This window comes from Micrasema longulum, unplaced genomic scaffold, assembly GCF_059751315.1.
Source record: "Micrasema longulum isolate JH-2025_06_02 unplaced genomic scaffold, ASM5975131v1 h1tg000082l, whole genome shotgun sequence".
NCBI lineage: Eukaryota > Metazoa > Arthropoda > Insecta > Trichoptera > Brachycentridae > Micrasema > Micrasema longulum.
In genome coordinates, this window is record NW_028277288.1 from 196,157 (window position 1) to 217,886 (window position 21,730).

General features: G+C 33.5%; 2 protein-coding genes and 2 long non-coding RNA genes across 4 annotated transcripts; 2 read left to right on the forward strand and 2 right to left on the reverse strand.

Annotated features, from left to right (window-relative positions):
- The first annotated feature begins 16 nt into the window (after nucleotides 1-16).
- Nucleotides 17-9,265, forward strand: LOC148284881 (RNA demethylase ALKBH7, mitochondrial). Its single transcript, XM_088233712.1, has 5 exons — nucleotides 17-259; nucleotides 432-649; nucleotides 4,334-4,507; nucleotides 5,913-6,037; nucleotides 8,463-9,265. The coding sequence occupies exons 1-5, from the start codon at nucleotides 52-54 to the stop codon at nucleotides 8,596-8,598; spliced, it is 861 nt and encodes a 286-aa protein (XP_088089838.1). The 5' UTR covers nucleotides 17-51; the 3' UTR covers nucleotides 8,599-9,265.
- LOC148284882 (uncharacterized) lies at nucleotides 4,703-21,385 on the reverse strand. The gene is made up of 3 exons (XR_015823653.1): nucleotides 21,300-21,385; nucleotides 6,459-6,541; nucleotides 4,703-5,115 (listed from the first exon to the last, which is right to left on the reverse strand). It is a non-coding gene; the product is annotated as an uncharacterized LOC148284882 (long non-coding RNA).
- On the reverse strand, nucleotides 9,128-11,296 carry LOC148284883 (uncharacterized). Its single transcript, XM_088233690.1, has one exon. It carries the CDS (start codon nucleotides 11,025-11,027, stop codon nucleotides 9,678-9,680), a length of 1,350 nt encoding a protein of 449 aa, XP_088089816.1. The 5' UTR covers nucleotides 11,028-11,296; the 3' UTR covers nucleotides 9,128-9,677.
- LOC148284884 (uncharacterized) lies at nucleotides 13,928-15,126 on the forward strand. Its single transcript, XR_015823605.1, has 2 exons — nucleotides 13,928-13,977; nucleotides 14,071-15,126. It is a non-coding gene; the product is annotated as an uncharacterized LOC148284884 (long non-coding RNA).
- Nucleotides 21,386-21,730: the final 345 nt, after the last annotated feature.

The following is a 21,730-nucleotide window of genomic DNA, read 5'->3' on the forward strand; positions in this document are numbered from 1 at the left end:
GTAGACTATTCAGAGTGGCATAATAAAAAGTACAAAAAGATAAATTTGTGGATGGTTTCTATATCTTGTCTATCGTCTATCTGTAAACAGCTGTCAGTTTTCTGTCAAAATTATGTAAACACAGGATTTAAAAAATATCACTCCAAAATGATAATTTTATCATCGTCGAATACATGTTTACTGAAAATACCTCACATTTTAAAAAGATCTTTTAAATTACTTCCCCCTCTACTTCAAGAGTGTTTAACTAAAGAGGAAGGTGATTTTATGTGTAAAATTCTACATTTTATTTCAGAAAAATCACCAATTAAAAACGGCTATGCAGAAGAAATCGCCTCATGACAACAAGCTTCCTAATGTACAGCAAAACATGTAAATATAAAGAAACAAAAACAATGAATATATAATAATAATAATGTTTTTTCTTTTAGTCTCAGTAAATTTGTCAGGTGAACTTGATCACGCTGACTTGAGCGTCTGCAGTAGTTGGGAAACTGAAGATTCTGAAATAAAAGGTATCAAGGATGCCCTCCTTCGCGACATGCGTGTATTATTGAACTTTATATCCGTAGAAGAAGAGCAGGCTCTAGTGGCAGAAGTCGAACCCGTCCTTAAAAAGCTGAGATATGAATTTGACCATTGGGACGATGTAAGCTTTGATTTTATATTATTTTATAGATTGAGTTTTTCTACTGACATTTCTTGGTGGAGCTGCGTTTTAGTTATAATAATTCAAACACTTATATAGTTTTATGCCACTTTTATTTATAAATTTTTGCCAGTGACCTGGTTTCGTCGTGACTGACATCGTCAGACTGGTGGGAGACTAAACAAATGTCAGTAGAAAAACTCAATCTATTTTATCAAAACTACAACAGGGGCCGCTGGTTGGTAGTTCCATCGACAGCCATGTCCCCGGGCCCGGGGGTAATTAAGTGATTCTCTGAAAGCAAAATTCTGCAGTCAGAACCAGTCAAACGATGTCGGTCACGATGAAACCTGGTCACTGGTAAAAATTTATAAATAAAGGTGAAATAAAACTATATAGGTATTTTTATTTTTATAGTTTATGTATATTATACCCTATCAGGTGTCCCCGACATTGGTAATGCTTATCACAATAATGTTCTAAATTAAAATCATCGTGTTTGGTTCCACGTGTTTGTATTTATTTCACACCAATGATGATGAACCACTTTCTAGAGATGTTTCAGAATACCAGCCAATTGAAGTGTAAGACGGATCATTTTCCCTTCATGTAACATATTATCGAGATCATTTGGTGTACCAATACAGTGCCCTATGCACCATCGGGTGCATGGGTGTGATTCTGAATGCTCTGATGTAGAGAATGCTGTGTTTGCCCGTAATTACGGGCTAACACAGCATTCTCTACATCAGTATGTAAATTATTACTAATTAGTATGTATAGTATAGTATATTTTACATACTAATTAGTATGTAAATTATTTGCAACCAAAACGTTCTCTACTCTCGCGAGAGCATTCAGAATACTAGCCCAGATAGGGGTATGGTCTTAAAGATTTGTTTATGCATAACATAACTAGCTTTTACTCGCGGCTTCGCTCGCATCGTATTAGGGAGAAATTAGTTGATTTATTCGTTTTGTCTTTTCACAATTATAATTTTTCCAATAGAATGATATGTGTTTTCAGGATAAAAAGTAGCCTGTATTGATTGTTGGTCCTCCAATTATCGCTATGCAAAAAAAGACAAACCGTTAGGCCTCGTAGCATCGTTATTCTGTTTTTATATCAGTTCATTTTCCAATAAGAATTTTTCCAAAGGAGTTAGGGATGAGAAGTAGTCTTTGACACTTCTTCGCTCTCCAGATATCTCTATGCAAAAAATCACATTAATCGGTGGCTCCGTTTTGATGTGAAGAAAACGCAAACAAATAGTCAAACACACTTTCGTATTTATAATATAAAGCATACAATTAAAGCACCCACCGGTTTCCTTGTGTCTTTCTATCAAATTTTTAAAACTAATTAAGCGAAAATGTAATATTTCTTTACAATCAAACTGCAAAAATAACAAAGCATGGAAACTTTAAAAGCTTTCATTGTACCCCTTGCTGCAGTTTTGTCAGTTTGTGATTAATCAAATACGCATGGTCAGTACAATCACTTTATTCTAATTTACCAGCATGACAGTGAGGAATACGGTGCTAGTTCCAAATTGAGACCGCGGCCGTATGCTCCAGATCCCGCTTTGAAAATGAAGAAGAATGTAGTAATACAAACAAAACAAACAACGGCACAAAACCTGAAACATTCGAAGAATTCGTCCAATACAACGTGCACTCAAACAACAGAAGAAAAACAATTCGCATTCCAAAGCGCATAAGTACATTAAATTATCAAGACATTACTGGCAAAGTCCTAACTTAGATTCTAACATGATCCTAACATAATCTCTTTCAAACTAACACGAAATTCCCTTTTTAAAAAAGTATAATATATAAAACTAATTCATTTTAATGTACCGAAAAAGACAATTCGACAAACCTACCAATACTGTGGCAACACTACTTCGACACCATATGGTAAAAATGCAGTCATCAAAAGACTTCACACTCTAGGCAATGAGTACCAAGACATTGGTGACTCATTGCACGTGAAGTTTAGTACATATAGAACGGCTCTTCTCCTGTATTTGATGGGTAGGAGAAGCTAGTAGGTACCTAATAGTTCTAGATAACAATTTTTTTATTTTTTTTATACCATTTACTATTGTTCACAATTGTTTAAACTTCTTTATTGGTGTTTTTTCTTCTTTTTTTGTTTCTTTTCTTGATTTTGTTTATAAGTACAAAATATTTCTCTTTATCATTTTTTTTACATCATTATATATTTTTATACATAAATATTTACTATTTACCTAAGTATTAGTTTTAAATAATAAAACATACAATTATTTTTTTTTTTCTTTCAGTGTTATCCAAAATTGTTTTCTTTTTTTCAACTGGTTCAAAGTATTTCTAATACACAATTATAATTTTTTATCAATTATTTTAAAACTGGTATTAATTTTTTTATACAGTTTTTCTTTTTTAGACTTCCTTAATTTGTAAATAAATAAAATTGTTTTAAATGCTCTGTATTACTTACATGTATGTATATTTAATTGTATTTGCAAAAATATTATCAGATTGTCGTTCGAGCGTTGTTCAAGCTATAACTGATACTCGGTCGGTAAACCCATTAATTGTAGATATTCAGAGTAAAATTAAGCATCTAATAATAAGAGGGAGGATCATTCAAATATGCTGGATAAGAGGACATGCTGGTATTGTAGGAAATGAGAGAGCGGATGAACGAGTAAGAGCCGCAACTTGTAAAAGAACGGCACCTTTCTTCTCAGAATTTCCCCTTAGCTTTGCTAAACTCTGTATAAAACAAAATACGCAGCAGCGTTGGGAGGATCATTACCGCGCTTCTTCTACAGGTAAAATCACTAAAATGTTTTTCCCAACGCTGGCTGATGCAGCAAACTTCCGTCATCATCATCAAAGTACTTTCGAAACGACCCAAATTTTTACCGGACACGGAGCTATGAGAAGTTATCTATACAGGTTCAAATTAAGGAATGATGACTATTGTCCATGCGATGATATTTCTTCACAGAGTATCGAACATCTGTTATTTCAGTGCCTATTTTTCAGTTTACAACGCCATAATCTTGAAGCAGAATGCAGGAAAGATGGAATATCCTTAACAGATATCCACACTGTAGTTAAAAGTAGTTATCACGCGCCATTGTTCTTGAACTTTGCAACAATGGTGATTGGACTCATAAAGGTAATAAACCAAAATCAGTGATCGAATATCCCATTTCCAAGACAAATAAAAACGATTTTTTCCAAGTATCTTAGCCTTGTACATGACACGTGAGGCTACTAAATACAGGGGTCCAAATATATATTTTAAAAAAAGAAAACTGTATTTGTAACTAATATGTAAAATGGCTAAGTGCTGTTTATTTCAATAAAATAAAATACAAAAGCATTTAATGAGGGAAAACCCAGTTAAGAGAATCGCTAAAATTACTCATCATCATTCCCTTTTCCGCACCTAATGGAGTATAGGGCACTGCATTGGTACACCAATGCAGCGTATCTTGTTTCAGTTTGTATCTTGTTTAGTGTAAAATTACTTGTTGATGATAAATTAAATATTGCTAATGGCTAATCACAATTATTTATTTATTGTATAATATCAGTAAATCTAATTACTTGTTGGTATGCCATTTTTTTTTTGTTTCTATGTTTTTTTTTACATTTCACACAAAAAACTGTGTTATATTTCAGGCAATCCATGGATTCAAAGAGACGGAACGCACGCAGTGGAAGAGTCATAATGCAAGTGTTCTGGAGAGAGTGCGCGCCATGGCTACACCCCATCCAGAGGTGCCCCTTCCTCACACCCATGTTCTGGATCTAGATGCCAAAGGATTTATTAAACCGCATGTTGATTCCGTCCGGGTAAACAAATAAATAAATTAATATTAAAAATTATCGTCTCGATGGTGGAAAGAGCTAAGCTACTATTTTTCAAAGTAAAAATAAATTATAAATTTTATATTTGAGGCACTAACTTAGTGATTATTCTATATTTTTTATTATTTTATATTTTTTCTGTTAACCGGTTTCAAAGCTATACAAGCTTCTATTATTTCCTTTAGTCCACTCCTGTCTAAAGCGTATCCATTTCACATTACCATCCTTACAAGGCAAAAAGGCTTGATTTATTAGTTCCATACACAGCATAATACTGATAAAATAAAATAGGATAGAATTTATTAGTTAGGTATACCTTAATAAAGAAACTTGTGTAGCTTTGAAACCGGGGGGTAGAAAAAATATAAAATAAGTGGTTAAAAACAGTGTTAACAAATGTTATTATAAAAAAAATACTATGGTTAATTTGGGCTATAGTCTGATAAAAAGGACAGAAATCATACCATATTGCCATTTTATTCCATTGTACAGTTTGTATAGTGGCCACTTAAATCAGCCAATGACAGGTTATTAGCCCTGTAAATGCGCTGACTTCCGTATACCCTCCTCAAAAATGTTTTCCCTCTCTGTTGCTATAAATTTCATTTCAACGTTTAGACATATTTAAAATATTGTTTATTAAGCTAAATCTATTCACAAATTAGTTCACCAATATTTTTAAAAATATTTATTGAATTTATTTTCTCTTATTACATTGGTTTACAGTACAGGTGAATAATAATAGAACAAAATGATAAGAAAAAAAATCCCACATAGGCATAGCTTGTGCGTGGGTATACTGGTTTAATCAGTTTTACGTGACAGCACGAATTTATGATCAAAATTACACATACATACTGATACATGCACACACACATATCGATACACAATATACATGCATACACATATATAAAAAATACACGATATAAATATTTTAGTACAAAAAAACAAAAAGTAACATTTTGCTAGCAATTTAGCTAAAGAAATCAAGGACATCTTTTTCCGTGACTCACTTTTTAGCATATTTTTTTAAGATGTGATTGGTTACACTTTTCATGTCTCTCACATTATTAGTAAATACATTGTTTAGTCTGGGAGCGAAGAAGAGTGCATGTCTCTGTCCTAGTCTAGTTTTACAGAGGAGTACTTTTATATTAAGGTTAAGACTCATAAACTACTATTTGAAAATACTTCGCAGGAGGAAAAGATAACATACAATAACATGACATGTAAAATTAAAGTTAAGATTTTTAAAAAGTTCTGCAATTTTTTTAAATCAAAAATATTCACTTAACTTTATTTTTGTTCGAAATAAATAACATGTTATTGGCAAAAAATCATCTGCATATTTTTCAATATGTTTCTGAGCGTTTCATATTGTTTATTTCAGTTCTGCGGCAACACAGTTGCTGGTCTGTGTCTGTTGTCTCCAGCTGTGATGAGACTCCGCCACTCGGCTAGGAATGAATTGTTTGCAGATTTCTTGCTTCCGCGACGTTGTCTTTACATGATGAAGTAAGTCATTTTATTCCAATATAATAATTACATAAATTTGAGTTGGTCTGTGTTTTAATGGAGATATACTTGATTTATTACTCCAGGGATTTTGTGAGATTTTTGCTTGTGGATGCATGGGAGCCCCTACCCCAATTAGAGTGACAGAAGAAAACAGCATTATGCTTCGATGTGTAATTATAACATCTTGAATAATATACTGAATCGGTAATGGAGCACGAGAGGTAGGCTAAATAAAGTGTTTGACTGACCTGAGTAACTAAGGGTGCTACTGCTTATATATTAACTATCCAGTCTTCAATTTACTTTGTAGTGGAGAATTGAGGCCTTTACTCCGAATGTCAGCAATTTGATATCCGTGCGTGTCGGCAATTTGGAAGTTTTGATTATTTATTGTGAAATAATTCAGAATGAATCTCACCTATATCGATAAAGGCCAAAGGTCGAACCGCATTACAGCATCTCTGCACGACAAAGTTTTGAATGTAGTGCCGTTTGTTTCATCTAAAATACCAAAAGAATATTTCGTGTATAGTAAAAATTCTTACTATACCATCCTTATTTTATCACTATGCCTAAGCGTAATTTTATACCAGGTTTATAAGTAATGCCCAATGTAATGTTGATAATACCATAAATAACCACAGCCACAAGTGAGATATTTCACGCATGGTACAGTGTAACATGAGCATTTGCATGTGAAGCACCTACCGACGAACTACAGTCATGTAACTAATGTTAGTATATAACCACTTACCGACTTTTTAGTCTACCGGTTTTGAGACGTACCCGCCTCTTCATCAGGACACTCACTACAGTTTTATCAACTCCAATGCAGCTCGTGCTCATCACGATACATTGGGAGAACATCACGGAGCTTCAATATTTGCATTAGAGAACACACGAGATGTTTAAATAATAATAATTTTTCAGAGTTTACTAATCATCTTATAACTTCAAATCACGATTTTGATAAGGATAAAGGAGTAAAAATTTTACATTCAAATAATAAGAAAGGACTTAAATGAAATAATATGGAGATTTTTCACATTTAAAAAGCCTTAAAAAATTGTATTCCCTTAATAAATAATCAAATTACTTTTCAGTACAGCCCTCTTTTCAAATTAAAAATTAACCAATTAGGTAACCCCATCTCTACCCTCCCTCCCTCTCAACTCCCTACCAATTCTTTAATATGAGATTGATAACCTAGCTACAAATAACCTAGCGACAAATAACCTAGCTGAGCTTCTGAACTGTAATGATACAAAAAGAGAGACTGTTCGATTCATTACAGGGACGATCAAGCAGGCTAAGTTATTTAATGGTGGCATTTAGCTCCTTTTATTTTTTTGTGTCCAACTTTTACGACTGTTTAAATTTTTTTATTTGTTAATGTAATATTTCTAGAGTTATTTTGTTTACTCTGATTCTGCTTTTATTTTTATTATTATCTACGATGAAAAATGTTAAAGTCAACTGAATACAACCTAAAGATAAATATATTCGATAAAATCTTGCATATAACAAAAGCAAGGTATAAATAATTTGCAACTAAAAAAAAATAAAATATAAAACTAAATATATTTTTTAATTAGGCTTAGTGCATGTTTAGACATGGCGGTGTTCGCATCTCCATAAATCCGCATGTGATTGATGTATTTTTGGAAATACTATATATATACTACGGTGATGGTGAAGGTGTATTTTAGTATTTGCATGTCGGTGTAGCGAGTGTCCTGACAAAGAGACCGGTACATCTCGAAACCTGTAGACTAAAAAAGTCGGTAAGTGGTCATATATTAATATTTACTAACATTAGTTAAAATATTTGACTACAAAGTTAATGCTTTAAACATAAACAGTCATGTAGTTCAGTAGGACTTGATAAATTGCATTTTTTTTGTGTATGAATAAATAAGCTGAAATTTAAAAAAAAATATATATGTTTTACCACCAATTTAAAACACTGCCTAAAATAGAGAGACCGTTCTATTTTTGATTCCGCGTTATATCCTTTGACAAACTTACCCTTATTGACAGTATTTTTCTTTCTCAAAAGCATTCCAAAATCTATTGAATTTGTCTGGCATTTAAACGGATAACATTAATAAATAAATTAGGGTGAGTAGAATATCCAGTATCAGAGTGCAAATAGAACATTTGTAATTGGACAGTGTGATAATATATGAATTTTCAATGCAAAATATGTAGGTACGTACATATTAGTATATCGTAAGTGATACTTCAATACCGCATAACCTGTTTTTTTAACAAAAATGTTTTACTGGAATAAATTCATTATAGCGACTGACAGTTGAATATTTTGTATGTGATCTCGATGGTTACGACAGCACAAATAATGTGTGTTTCTGTTGAATATTTCTTTGTGTGCAGTTAATAATATTTTTTAATATATTTTCAGGGGTGTGTCACGTTATGACTTTTCTCACGAGATATTGAAAGACGAACTTTCATATTTTAAGGGCCAAAAGATCGAAAGAACCAGAAGATTATCGATTATATCCAGATCAGAACCGGATCCTTCCAAGAAATTGTAAACACCTGCGAAGCTGTATTTTTTACCTTGTGATTTAGTAAATTAGTACCTTGAAAAGTGTGAAGGAGAAATGGCATGGCATAATATATAATACTTATATGTAAATAATCAGCTGTAAGGTATTGAATCGTTGCTTGAGATGTGACACCTCGTATATATAAACCAGTAAACACTCCGGGAGAGAAAAAACTGTTCATAAAAATTTCATTGTTTACTATTTATTGTGCTTGAATTTTTTTCCTTAATATAACGTGATATCAAAATACTGTAAAAATTAACAAAGATTATTCACTATCACATATTATACGCCTAGTAAGTAAAAGAGCGATGTTCCGGTGTATTGTAATACCGAAAATTAGTCAAATGACACATTCTGTTAATATTTTAAAACAAGGTCATTTCATTGGTTGAGATGAGGACTTTAAACGCATATAGTTTTCGTTCCGTTATTACACGACATCTTCATGTTGTATCCTGTTAATTAAAATATGTTTGGCCATGTAAAAGCCATATAAATAAAAAAACCAAAGTAATCAGTCAAATTTTAATAATGTTTTAGGTTAAATAATTATGTTTGCGTTTGATATGTACATGGTATTACAAAAATATAACAAATTTTGTACATTTGTAAATAAAATGTCAATAAATGGAAATTATTACAAAATAAAGTATTTTATTTTCCAAACAGATCACATAAAATGAAATATAATTTATATTGTCTCCTGTCAGTCTAGTACAAAATATAAAATATGTTTTTGGTGGTTTTCATATTTTTGTTTATTAACTCGCGCGATTCCGATTATTGACGTATATGTTATAAGTACACATTATAACTTCGGGTAATTCTCGCAGTTATACAATTTCGCATTTCACAAATATATTCTAGGAACTATAGCGCTGCCTTCTTCGCTTTACTTTTGTTTTGAAAATAGATTTTTTTCTTTAAATTTCATTCTTATATTACATTCATTCCGAACTAATTACTCGGCTGCGATATTACTCGCTAACAGAGAGAGGACAAACGGTCTCATCTAGAGAAGAAGTTCGACGAGCGGTTTAGAACGTTAAGAAGGCCGGTCATCAGGAGGATGACTCACTCGCGGAGCTCCGGTAAGGCAACTGATGCTGGTACGAGTAACACAGAACATTGGCTCGAAACCCTTCCGAGTTCCCCCTGAAGTAAAACTCGTCGTAGCACCTGAAAGCCGGTCTGATCACCAAGTTCCTATTCTCGGGTACGATTATCTTTCTATTGCATCTATTGTCGAAGGTTAAGATCTTTATATCACTCTCGAACACTATTTTACCTAGAACTTTGTCCGACAGTTGCATGTTCAAGTCCAGAATGTACAGTTTCTTGAACGCGGTCACGATGTGGTCGATCCCCACACTGGAGAGACACTTGCAGTTCCAGAGTTCGAGGACGCGCACGTTGGCTAGCTTCTGGCTGAGGAGGAACGCGTGGTAGTCGTTCAGGACCGAGGAACTGAAGTTGAGGTTCGCGAGGGGGCGGTCGCCCAGCGCCTGCAGGAACTGGCCCAGCCCGTCGCCGGTCACCAGCTTCAGGCCCGTGAGGTGCAAGGTGGTCAGGCCGCCTAGCGAGGCCAGCGCGCCCAGCCCCGCGTCCGTGATGAGCCAGCAGTGGTACAGGCAGAGCAGCCGCAGCCGCGAACAGAGCCCGATGATCTGGCAAGTCTTGTCGTTCACCTCGTAACACCGGAGAGTCAGCTTCGTCAGCTGATTGAACCTCAGAGTCAGCAGGTTCTGCAACTGCGGCAAGGGGTAAAACTGCACGTAACCGTACATGTGGAGCTCTTTTAAATGATGACAGTTGTTGGCTATCGATCGCAATGTCTGCTCGTCTATCTGGTTGTTCAACACGATGCATTTCATCCTCGAGAGAATATCCAGGAAGTGTTGACTGATGAAATGCGACGTGAGGAACACGTCTATGTAAAGCAGCCGAGGAAAGCATTTGCTCAATCTGTGGACGTGCCGCTCGCTCAACACGTTGCACTTGTGTACGGTGAGGGACGTCAAGTTCGGGCAGACGGCTTCGAGCTCGATGAACAGGGCGTTGATGAGGTCTACTTCCAGACGGATCACCAGCGTCTTGATGTGGTGGCTGCCGGGCCAAGCTTTTAAAAACAATAAGTCGTCCATCACGTCCAGGGAGAAGTGCGAGTTCAGGCTGGCGCTGCCCGCGACCAGCTTGCGCCATCTCTTGCACACGTCGATATGTATAGTAGAAAGATACTTGACGTCGAAATACGAGAATATCTCGATCAGAAGTTCGTCCGGGAGGCGCTCCATGTCTCCGCCGGCGTACAGATTCCCGTTGGACAATTCCGCATCGTGACCGACGTTAAAGGTTGCCGCCATACATTTTCCGAACATCGCCAATAAGTTATGGATCCAACATGATGTCATTTGGATTTTCGCCGCAAAAATCTAACATTATGTCTAATCACCGAAGGTTATTGCTTTGTTTCAAAACTCACTTTTAAACCGCGCATAACGAAGAGATTGAAATATGAAACCACACGCAGAAGTAACATATTCTAACAGCTTCGCCGGATAGTTAAAGCGAATTAAAATGTAATGTCTTAACCCTTTTCCAAGGCTTTGACAGATGTCACGATAAAGCGAGCACGTTGTCCGCCATATTAATATGAGTGACAGTCAATAGAAATGAAGTTGTAGTGGTAATGGTAATACATTTTCGAGGATACCAACATGAGCAAATTACTTTTATAGACAAGTGAAATAAAAAGTGTTCATTCAAAGTTAAAGATGGCGCTAAGTGTTACTAGGATTACGCGTGAGAACTTGTCCATCAAATTACCGCGATAACTTAAATTAAAAATCCTGTATTCAGAATTAGATTTACATCAATAATCGAGGAGAAGTCTCTTCATTATATATTATGCCAAAAAACGTAAAACATTTCATTGACATTTATATACGTTTTCGAACTAAGTTAGACATCGTTTTTGTTGGAAAATGGAAAACTTGTTAAAATATTTCATATAATTTTTCTTTTATTTCTTGCTTTAAATAATAAAATAGGTACCTATTATAATTATGTTATTGTTACCCTTGGTATTTTTTTCCATATAATTGTCAAAATTTATCATTATTTTATAGATATTTGATTATTTTATAGATGGTTAGTATTTTACTATAAGAATCCCTTTTCTTTGTTAAATAGGCACTATCGGTGTGTTTTTTCTGACAGTGCTAAACAGTTGAGTTTTGTATACACGACTACCATTTTTATTTTACCAAAAATATAATCACTAGAGCCTCAACCCAATTTTTTTTCCCCTCAATATAGGTATAATTTATACGCTTATTGAAAGTCAATATATAAATAAATAAACAAAACAACACAAAGAGATAGTCAGGTTTCAATAAATAACTTCACATTCCAAAAATAATCAAATTAACTAACACAAACAAAATAATACTGTTAGTTCCATATACTGCCATAGTCTATTTACTCATTAAGTCCATAATAGGCCTTTTTTTGAAGTACGCTTTTTATGAAAATTTTGAATTTATTGTCCGTCATAATTAGAACATTGTCGACATCTTATTTTTTTATTTTATTTTATTTTTATTTTTGCACCACAACAGGCCAGGAGGCCCAATTACAGTGGTGAATTACATCACATAACACCCAGGCTTGAGAAAAATCACATTTTAATTTTTGTGTTCTCACCGGGAATTGAATCCGGAACCTTCCGTGCGTGGGTCAAGCGTCTTGACCACTACACTATAGAGGCCGACATCTTAAACAATCATTAACTAATACCACTTTCGGACAAAGAAATTATTATTATTACTTTATTGACGTACACGGCTAAATTGCCTTTTGCAAAACTTATAATAAAAAACATATTTAGTTAATTTTTTATTTTTTTTAAACATACATTACTTTTTGCCCAAGATTTAAAAACAAAAATTAAACCCAAAAATTATAGAATAGATTTAGCAGAAGTTTAACACAATTTAAAAATTAAATAAAATAATAAAATATTTTAAAGTATTAATATAGCAAGAAAGTCATGAAGAATTTTGAGTACTATGCAATTAAAATATATACTCTACTTCCAATGTTCATTAAAACAATTAGTAACGAGAAAGTGTTCAAAAAGGCTATAAAAAATGGATAGTGGAGCTGGGTAGAAGTAAAATGGATTTTTTATTCGTCTAAACCAATATTGAATCACCTCCTCCACAAAGGCATAGTTTATTAGTTTATGTTATTGTTTTTTTATTTTGGGTTTTAAAATATAAATTCTATGGTTATACATAAATTAAATATTAACATAAATACGTAGTGTTTAAAGCTGTCTTTTGTAATTTCTTTATGTATATTCTTCTTCTTCGTATATGTATATTCTCACATGTAAAAAAAGTATATTGAAGGCTGCCGTATATTAAAACGCACGAAAAATTAGGAAGTCAGACGATTTTGCCATTTTAAAACGATGTTTTTTCAAAATCGCGCTAGCACTAGATAAAAACAATAGTTTTCAAATATATTTCTTTTCAAAAGTATTCTTCAAAGTTTTATAAAACTAAAATATATTTACTTTTCGACCGACAGATTACGTCTTTTAAAATTTAGATAGAAGATAATAAATTGAACACTATAAAAAGGCCGCGGCTAAATCTTGAATTTTTGGTTTTGTAAAGAAATACAAGCATTTTAAATTATATTATTTTTTTGTATTTTTCTTTAATTCTACATGAAATTTATCATCATCATCGTTCCATGTCCGCTCCCTAGTTGGAGCATATGGTATCCACAAAGAGCCTCCATCTCTATCGACTGCCAACACCTTTGCATCCTCCCAAGTCAGGTTCTCGTCCTGAAGTTCTGGCATAAACTGCCGACGAACAGTCAGCAGTGGACGTCTAGGACGTCGAGAACCTTGTAAAATAGGCAAGCGTGGTTAAGGCTTTCAGGGCCTCGATTACAGTGGGAAGTTAACGTTTATCTTTAATTTTATCTACAAAGTAAAATTTCGTTTTCTGTATGAAAAGCAGAATATACGTACAATTTTGTCTTCTAATCATGTTCAATTATTGATGACCGACGAAGATACTTTAAATGTTTATGCAAATATACTCATTTTCGTACGCAAATATCGGTTTTTCTTTATTGACACGTGAGTCAGGCATTCGCTGTACATGTCCAGCCAATCTTAACCCTTAACACCACACGTGGGTGAGTAGGCTCCCCCACCACTCACATTTTAGCAAATAAGTGTTTGAAAAGTAACACAGCTGAGTGTTCGTGTATTCCCAGTGCCGCCCTAGGTCTCGCGAGGAGTGAACGCCCGCCCGGCTATTGTGCTTAGTTCAAGAGGTACGAGTCGACCGGGGACCCTAGTCCCCCACGAGTGTAATTACGTTAGTTTATTTGTAGTTTCATTTACTTAATTATTTGTTTTTTTTGTAGGTTTGTGGCGCACTATGCATAAAAATTTGAATCCTAAGCCTGAAGACCTGTTAAATGACTTAGACTGTGAGGAATACGTGAATGAGGACATTTTTTCTGAAATTTGAGTGATGCGAAGTCTGAAATCAGTGATCAGGATACCGAAAGTGAAGAAGAAGCGGAAAGTATCTCTGAAAACGAAGACTCAAGTGACAACGATGAACAAAGCCGAAACAGCAATGCTTTTTATGGCAGAAACAGATACAAATGGTCAAAAGTACCACCATCGCGACCACGGGTCACATAACATTATTATTCATTTACCTGGTCTTAGAGGTCCCGCACGAGCCAAGAATGAAATGTCTCCATTGGAAGCATGGTCTTGTCTATTTATTGAATATATGATTGACAAGTTTCTCCGTGAGGTTGAAGTTGAGCTACTTGAAGATAACCTGCACAAGGACCGAGCCGAAATAAGAGACCTAACGAATCGCACTGTCATTTGTGCCCACGACTCAAAGACAGCAACACTTCAAGAGTGTGCTCCAAATGCATGAAGAATGTGTGTCGTAATCATTCTGTAGACGTAAAAATATATGCCGAATGCCAGGAAAAATATAAATTAGACTTTAAGCATTATTTTGATAAAAAATATTGAGATTGAAATGAGGTTCCTAAAGTTGAATGATTTTTTAAATTTACTAAGTACTATGTGCATTCCTCTTGTGATTTCAGATGTTTGAGTATTTTTATAGATTTTTATGCAAATGTAATGTTTTGTAATGTTTAAGATAAGAGTAACTACAAAAAAGACTTGATTTATTTTTTAATTCCTAATTTTAACATATAACTGCTTTCAAATGTTAACTCTTGAAATTTAACGTGTTTTGTTTGACGCTAGAAATGTTTATTTTTACGTTTAAAGTTATAAATAAATACTCTTATAACATTCGTAAAACGTATTTAATTTATTTCGTAAAAAAAACGGTCTAGTGATAAAAAATAGTACTGATATATGTATGATTTTTCATTTTGGGGGACCATGCTCCCCCACGTGTGTAGATGCGTTTCCAGAAATAGCGTGTGGTGCCTTAGCACCACACGCTATTGACTTATTTATAACCCTTAGGTTAATCTAAGCATCTTCATATGTACCGAGATGCTCGGGGCCTGGTCGCCTGGTATATATTGTACAGTTCTTCGTTATACCGAATGCGTCACTGATTATTCTCTCTCACTGGTCCGCAGATTCTTCTGAGTACTTTTCGTTCAAAAGTGTCCAGCATTTCAGCCACCTTTACTGTCAGTGTTGGCGCCTCACACCCATATGCCAATACAGTACGTATGAATGTTTTTTAAATGGGAATTTTTCTATAATTTATTAAACATATTTAAAAGAAAAAAAATAGTGCATATTCTGCTTTCCATACAGAAAACATAATTTTACTTTGTAGATAAAATTGAAGATAAATGTTAACTTCCTATTGTAATCGGGGCCCAGAGGTGCTATTTTGAACCACTCTCGCGGTTATGTGGCCAGCAACTCGCGCTAATATTGCCGGTCTTTTGACTGGCGCTCAAAAAACCGACAAAATAGGGAGCGGCGGGCACGGCGGGGAGCATGACGTGCGGCATGACGAGTAATCTTGCCACACTACGTCTCTGCCTCCTTTCCTCGCTACTTCCAATGCCACTCGTCGAGTGTGTGGCAGGCCCAATACACGAGTACTGAAAATTCTTTATAACTCCTCGGTTTCTCTACACGAGGGAGTGCGGATATTATCCATGGCTTTATCCCACTGAGTTCCTCCAGGGTATGCTCGGTTACAGCAGTTCGAAGACCAGAAGGATTGACTACGTGTTTTTTTCGATTGTTGCGCAGTATTATTGACAACCATGAAATTACGCGGAGCATTAGCTTTTATGTTCCGGATAATTACCTTGGACAGCGTCAACATAGACTGTTTCACATTCCAATATACAGGACCAACCTGCCAACGGCCTGTTGGAAGGTTTATCTCTATGTTGAACAATATCACTTTGCACATTGATATTTTTCGCGTCTCTGAGGGAGTTTTTCGCTACAAAATTCTCTTACTTTTTAAAATGTTATTCCCTGGATATTATTTATTTATTTATACATTCGCACAAATACATACGTATTACAAAAAAATATTATAATAACGTTTCCCAAACTCTATGAGGCCAAGGGCCCTGTGTCGAGTCGGGATACAACATAATGGAAAGTGGAAGCACGTACATAAATAAATAATATCAAAAATAAAAATATTGTATATACCTATGTAATATTTTTATATATACCTAATTTTACTTTTTTATTTTCAATATTTCCATATGAATGAATTAAGATATTCCATTTTGTAATGTACAAATATATGAATAAATAAAATTGAAATTGAATAATATTTCTGGCTAATGCGTTTTTATTACTATAATGTTTCACTGTTTTATCATAAATCTTATAATCTAAATTATGTTTAACCATATCTATTAATTGTTTCGCTTTGATATGTTCTACTAATATACTTAAACCATATCATGCATTTTGTGCAAATCGGATAAGGCCATTAATAAATAATTAAAAAATATATTTTTGTAACTTTTTTGTACATGAACTACATTTTTGTTCAATATTTATGTTAAAGACAATTATTATTGCGTAGGTAGGCAAGAAGAACTGCATACTTCCTTATGTATTTTTTTCCGATTGATCCGTGGTATTACGATCAACATAGGTGTAATGGAGAGTATTTTTCTTTATGTTCCTAATAGATAATTTAGACATAGGCAGCTTACGCTGTTTTATCTTCCTGCTTGCAGAACTAACCTGCCGATGGTAATGCCAGTAGGAAAAGCAATGTCTTTACTAACCGTATTAGTGAAAAAAAGTTCAGAGAGGAAAGCATTCTTTCTCTATAATTGCTGGGTATTTTTATTTTACCATCTTTGTGTATTTAAATTTTAGTATTATTTTTTTCGTGTTATGTATGCATTGAAATATTTTGTAATGTACATAAACGTTTATAAAATAAATAAATTGAAATCATAACCTCTAATTTAACATACAATAGGGAAACATCATTTTTTATATTACATTTTTAAAATATCAAGGGACTATGAAAAAAAAAATTAGTAGCAAAAATACAATTAAGTAGCATAAATAATATTTTTAAATTTTAAATTTTGAATTCATGCAAAAACAGTCATTGCATTGGCAACGCTCCTAATACGTCACGATTCGTGTTGGTTTTGTTTGAATTTTTATAGAACAAATCGGGTTGTGGTCCCGTAGCTGGTGTTGCGGACTCACGGGCCAGAGGCCCGAGGTTCAAACCCACTCTACCCCAACTTGATTTCCATTTTCTAATAGTGAGTTATTTACAACTCGTTGAAATCGGCCACCAAAATTGAAATATTTCGGTAAATTATAAGAACGTTAATATTTATTTTTAATTTTAAAAAAAATATTCTCACGAATCTTGACGTCACAATTATCAATGTCGCGTTTTTCTAGTGACATATTTTTTATAATTTCATTTTTTAAGTTATTTGTTTACATTTCTCCACAATATCCATATTGATTTTAAAAGTAGAATTAATTATTCTAAATCCATTAAATATATTTTTACCGGTATTCGTAGTATGTGATATTTCCCTATTTTAATCGGCCGTCTGATAGCTCATTGCTCATGATCACAACACATCCTAAAACGTTTTTCTAAACGCATCCCATTTGATTTCAATAGATAATAGTACAGCCTTTTTGTCGCATGACAATCGCAGCTCAAATTACACACTCTGTACAATATCTACTATCTACGCATTCTGTGCTGAGACATAATAATGCTACATTGTTGAGCTAATTGCTATGATGAGTGTATCCGTTGCTAGTTTTCAATTGTCGGAGTAATGGGTGCATCATTATTGACATCCGATTGGCTTCGCGTGCAAAACAGTTGAGCAGATTTAATATGCAATAAACGTATCAAAAATAGTTATAACGAACCTTTTCCGAAACGTCTAGATGTAGGCTCTGCAGCGCAGATGAGAAAACACCTGTACACATTCTACGTGAGTGTGATGCTTTGCATCATAAAAGGAGCCTCATTCTCGGAGGACCATTGGGTAAACTTGAGGATGTTAAAGAGCTCGCTCCTTGCCTAATAGCCCGATACTTTACGGATCTGAGCTTGGAGGGGAGATTTAGCGAAATGTAAACTCTCGCCTGCCATACAGTAGCCAGGCTCTTAACACTTTGTATCCCGGAGCCGTGTAAACACGTGATTATATAACCACGCGTTGTGTCCCGGTCCCGTGTTTTCACGTGGTTTACCAGCTGTCTAAAAAAATGCATTTTATTGAAATTTAGTGACTTTTATTAGTACTTTTTCGCTGCTGGTAAACCACGTAAAAACACGGATTCAGGATACAACGCATTGTTATTATAATCACGTGTTTACACGGCTCCGGGATACAAAGCACAAAAAAAGGAGTGAGGCCCTGTATATGTCCGTAAGGGCTATTGTTTGCAAAACTGTCATACAAAAACGACTTATTTAATTATTTCTAATAAATATATGAAGTTTAAAGTATTTTCATAATTATGACATTTTTAAGAAACCCTTAACAAATCATGAAATTTCACAAAAATGGGCCGGGCACAGGGTAAATTCTATGCGTATTCGGCCGGTACTTAAAGTGTTAATATATCGGGGCCGCTATTACAATGGGAAGTTAACAGAGTTATCTTCGACTGCCTATAAAGAAAAATCGATTTTTGTGTACGAAAATGAGTATATTTGAATGCACATTTTAAGTATCTTCATGAGTAACCTATAATTGAATATGTTTAAAGGAAAAAAATGTATTCATATTCTACTTTTCAAGCAGAAATCTTAATTTTACTTTGTAGATAAAATTAAAGATAAATGTTAACTTTGTAATCGGGGTCATGGGGTGCAATTATGAATCTTCTCTATCCTAGAGAATGATTAATTAGAAGATTTTATTTTTTCAATTCGACGACACTCTGTTTCGTATAATGGCCACACCGATGATTAAACGTCAAATGGAGTATAAAACTGCTTCAAAAACGGAAATAAAACTAATACGGTTTAGTCAATTTAACCTTTAGTCCTTAAAATGTAACATGATTAGAATGACAGTTGTCAGAAAAAGTGACGACATAACTTTGTAGTAACGTCAAAGGAGTTATTTATATTGACACACGAAAAATCATTTATATTTGGCGTGTTAATTTTTTTTAATACTCGTACAATGCTTAAAACATTTAATGTATTGATATTAATAACATATCTTTAACTTCCTTTAAAAGTGAAATTTCCAAAAATAATTCAAGTTATGATGTTGCGCCTTGAATCCGCAGCCTATATTATGCAGGTGATGTGCAGTTCTGTATGTAGGCACATAATAAATGAACACTGTATGGTCAACTATGGTTGTATTATTTATTGTAATGTGCAACTGTGTGACCAATATTCATTTACATTTCTAGTAATATTATAAGTTTTGTATGATTAGTTGTTTTATGTTATGTATAATTTTTATGTGACAACATTTACAATAACAATATTATGTGGAAGCCTCTAATTGGACTTTATGATATGTATTTATGGTATAATCGATTCTTATAAATGTATAAATGTCTGTTGGCTTTCCAATGAAATAAAATAAAATAAAAATAAAACATAAATCAACATTAATATATAAAATCAGCTTTAAAACTAAAAGAAAACTAAAATAAACCTAATTATTAACGAAGTTCTTACAAGGTTAGATCATTTTGCAAAAACGTTAGATCAATGTAAATTGATCGAATGAAAAAATAATTCATTTGATTTTGTTCATGAAAAAAGTATAAAGGTCTTATTATTTGGTGAATAAACACACTATAGTAGGATTGTTTTTGCGTTTTTATATCAATTTTCGGAAACAGAGTTGCATGAAATAATTGATAAAATCGATTTGATCAGTGATCAGTAATTTCCCATCACTAATGAAATTAGTTCGACAGCTGTCATTCTAGTCGAGCTATATTTTAAGGACTATAGTTAAGTGTTTTAGGTAATGCGCAATAATGTCGCAATAATGTCCTAAATGAAAATCATTATGTTTGATTTCACGTGTTCATCTTGTTTAACGTTTAATCATTAGTGTGGCAATATATGAAACAAAAATTAGCCGCACGGAAAAAATACATATCTCCAAATAAACCACTCTCTAAAGGGGATAGAGACGATTTATAATTGCAACCCTGGGGTAGTATTCTGAACTCAAAAGCGCGCCTTGGCGTATTTGTTCTAAATACACGCTAACATAGCGATCTCTGCCGTTCAGAATATCAGCCCTGATTGTCTTTCTTAAGCAGCATAGACAAAAATATATCACATTGTACGCTTCGCGTGAATACTCTGCGTAAAAAATAAACAAGATACGAGAATTACATTACGTGAAATGTACGATCAATCAATGTTCCATAGTAATTATATGCATACAATCTGTGTATCTGCTTTGCATACAAACGTTAGGTAATACGGTTATAGTAACATTCACTATAATAATATGTACAAAAAAATACTCGCATATTATGATGCGTGCCAGACTTGATTTTTAGATAAAATATAGATAAAAAAACCTTAGGTTTTGTGACGAAAGAATGATGAAGCAAATGTATATAGCGAGAATGACCTAACCTAAACTAACCTAACCTAACCTAACCTAACCTAACCTAACCAACCCAATACGAGGACGACCGAGAAAGACGTGGCATGATCATATAAACCAAAATCTCAAGTCTGATCATGTGAAAAGCGGACACAACCGAAGGGCATGTATGACAGAATGTATTAAATCTAATAACTTTTATTTCTCTGTAAATTTTATAAATAATGGGTTAAGATTTTCTGTATTCCTTTGTCGATTTATCTTTTAATTTTTTTAAAGATAACATTTACGTATCTATTAAAACATTTTATTTTAAAATAATAAATGCTTATTGGCCACAGAAAATAAAACATTTTATCAGAAATTGAAGATAAATCACCCATACAATCAATACATACATCAGGTGCATGCGGGCACAAATAACTTTATTATTATTATTCAAAGTTATTATTATGAGAAAAAATTTATTTGGACATTTAAAAGAAATCGTTTATACGTGTCAAACTAATCTTGAAATTTATCAAATAATAAAATATGGTACTTACCTTCAATAATAAAATCCAGCACTAAACTTTTTCACTAAATAATTTAACTACATTAAGATGTTATGTAAACCGTATCAAAATCGCAGTTGATTCAGAGATAATGTAGAACTTGAACTAATTTATCTTTACAAATGCATTTCCCTAATAACCTAGTCATCACTGCGCAGTAATAAATCCAAACTATAAATTCTTTATAATTCTCTCTGGTTAAAAGTTTTTCAACTATTTCGTGAAACCGTTTTGAAAATAACAGCTTTTCTTTTTTAGTTTTAGTCAAATTTAGTTTTCTGTATGAAAAATAGAATATGTTTACATTTTTTTTTCTAAACATGGTCAATTACCGGTTACCGACGAAGGTACTTTGAATTTTCATACAAATATACACACTTTCGTTCATAAATATCGATATTAGTTTATACCGTCTCAGTATA

What these genes read in the sequence shown, in the direction of transcription:
- LOC148284881 (XM_088233712.1), top strand. Translation starts at nt 52, where the DNA reads ATGGTTTCTATATCTTGTCTATCGTCTATCTGTAAACAGCTGTCAGTT. An exon ending in GTGTTTAACTAAAGAGGAAG is followed by an intron (nt 260 to 431) that starts GTGATTTTATGT and finishes TTTTTCTTTTAG; the next exon opens with TCTCAGTAAATTTGTCAGGT. An exon ending in CGTTGTCTTTACATGATGAA is followed by an intron (nt 6,038 to 8,462) that starts GTAAGTCATTTT and finishes ATATATTTTCAG; the next exon opens with GGGTGTGTCACGTTATGACT.
- LOC148284883 (XM_088233690.1), bottom strand. Translation starts at nt 11,027, where the DNA reads ATGACATCATGTTGGATCCATAACTTATTGGCGATGTTCGGAAAATGT.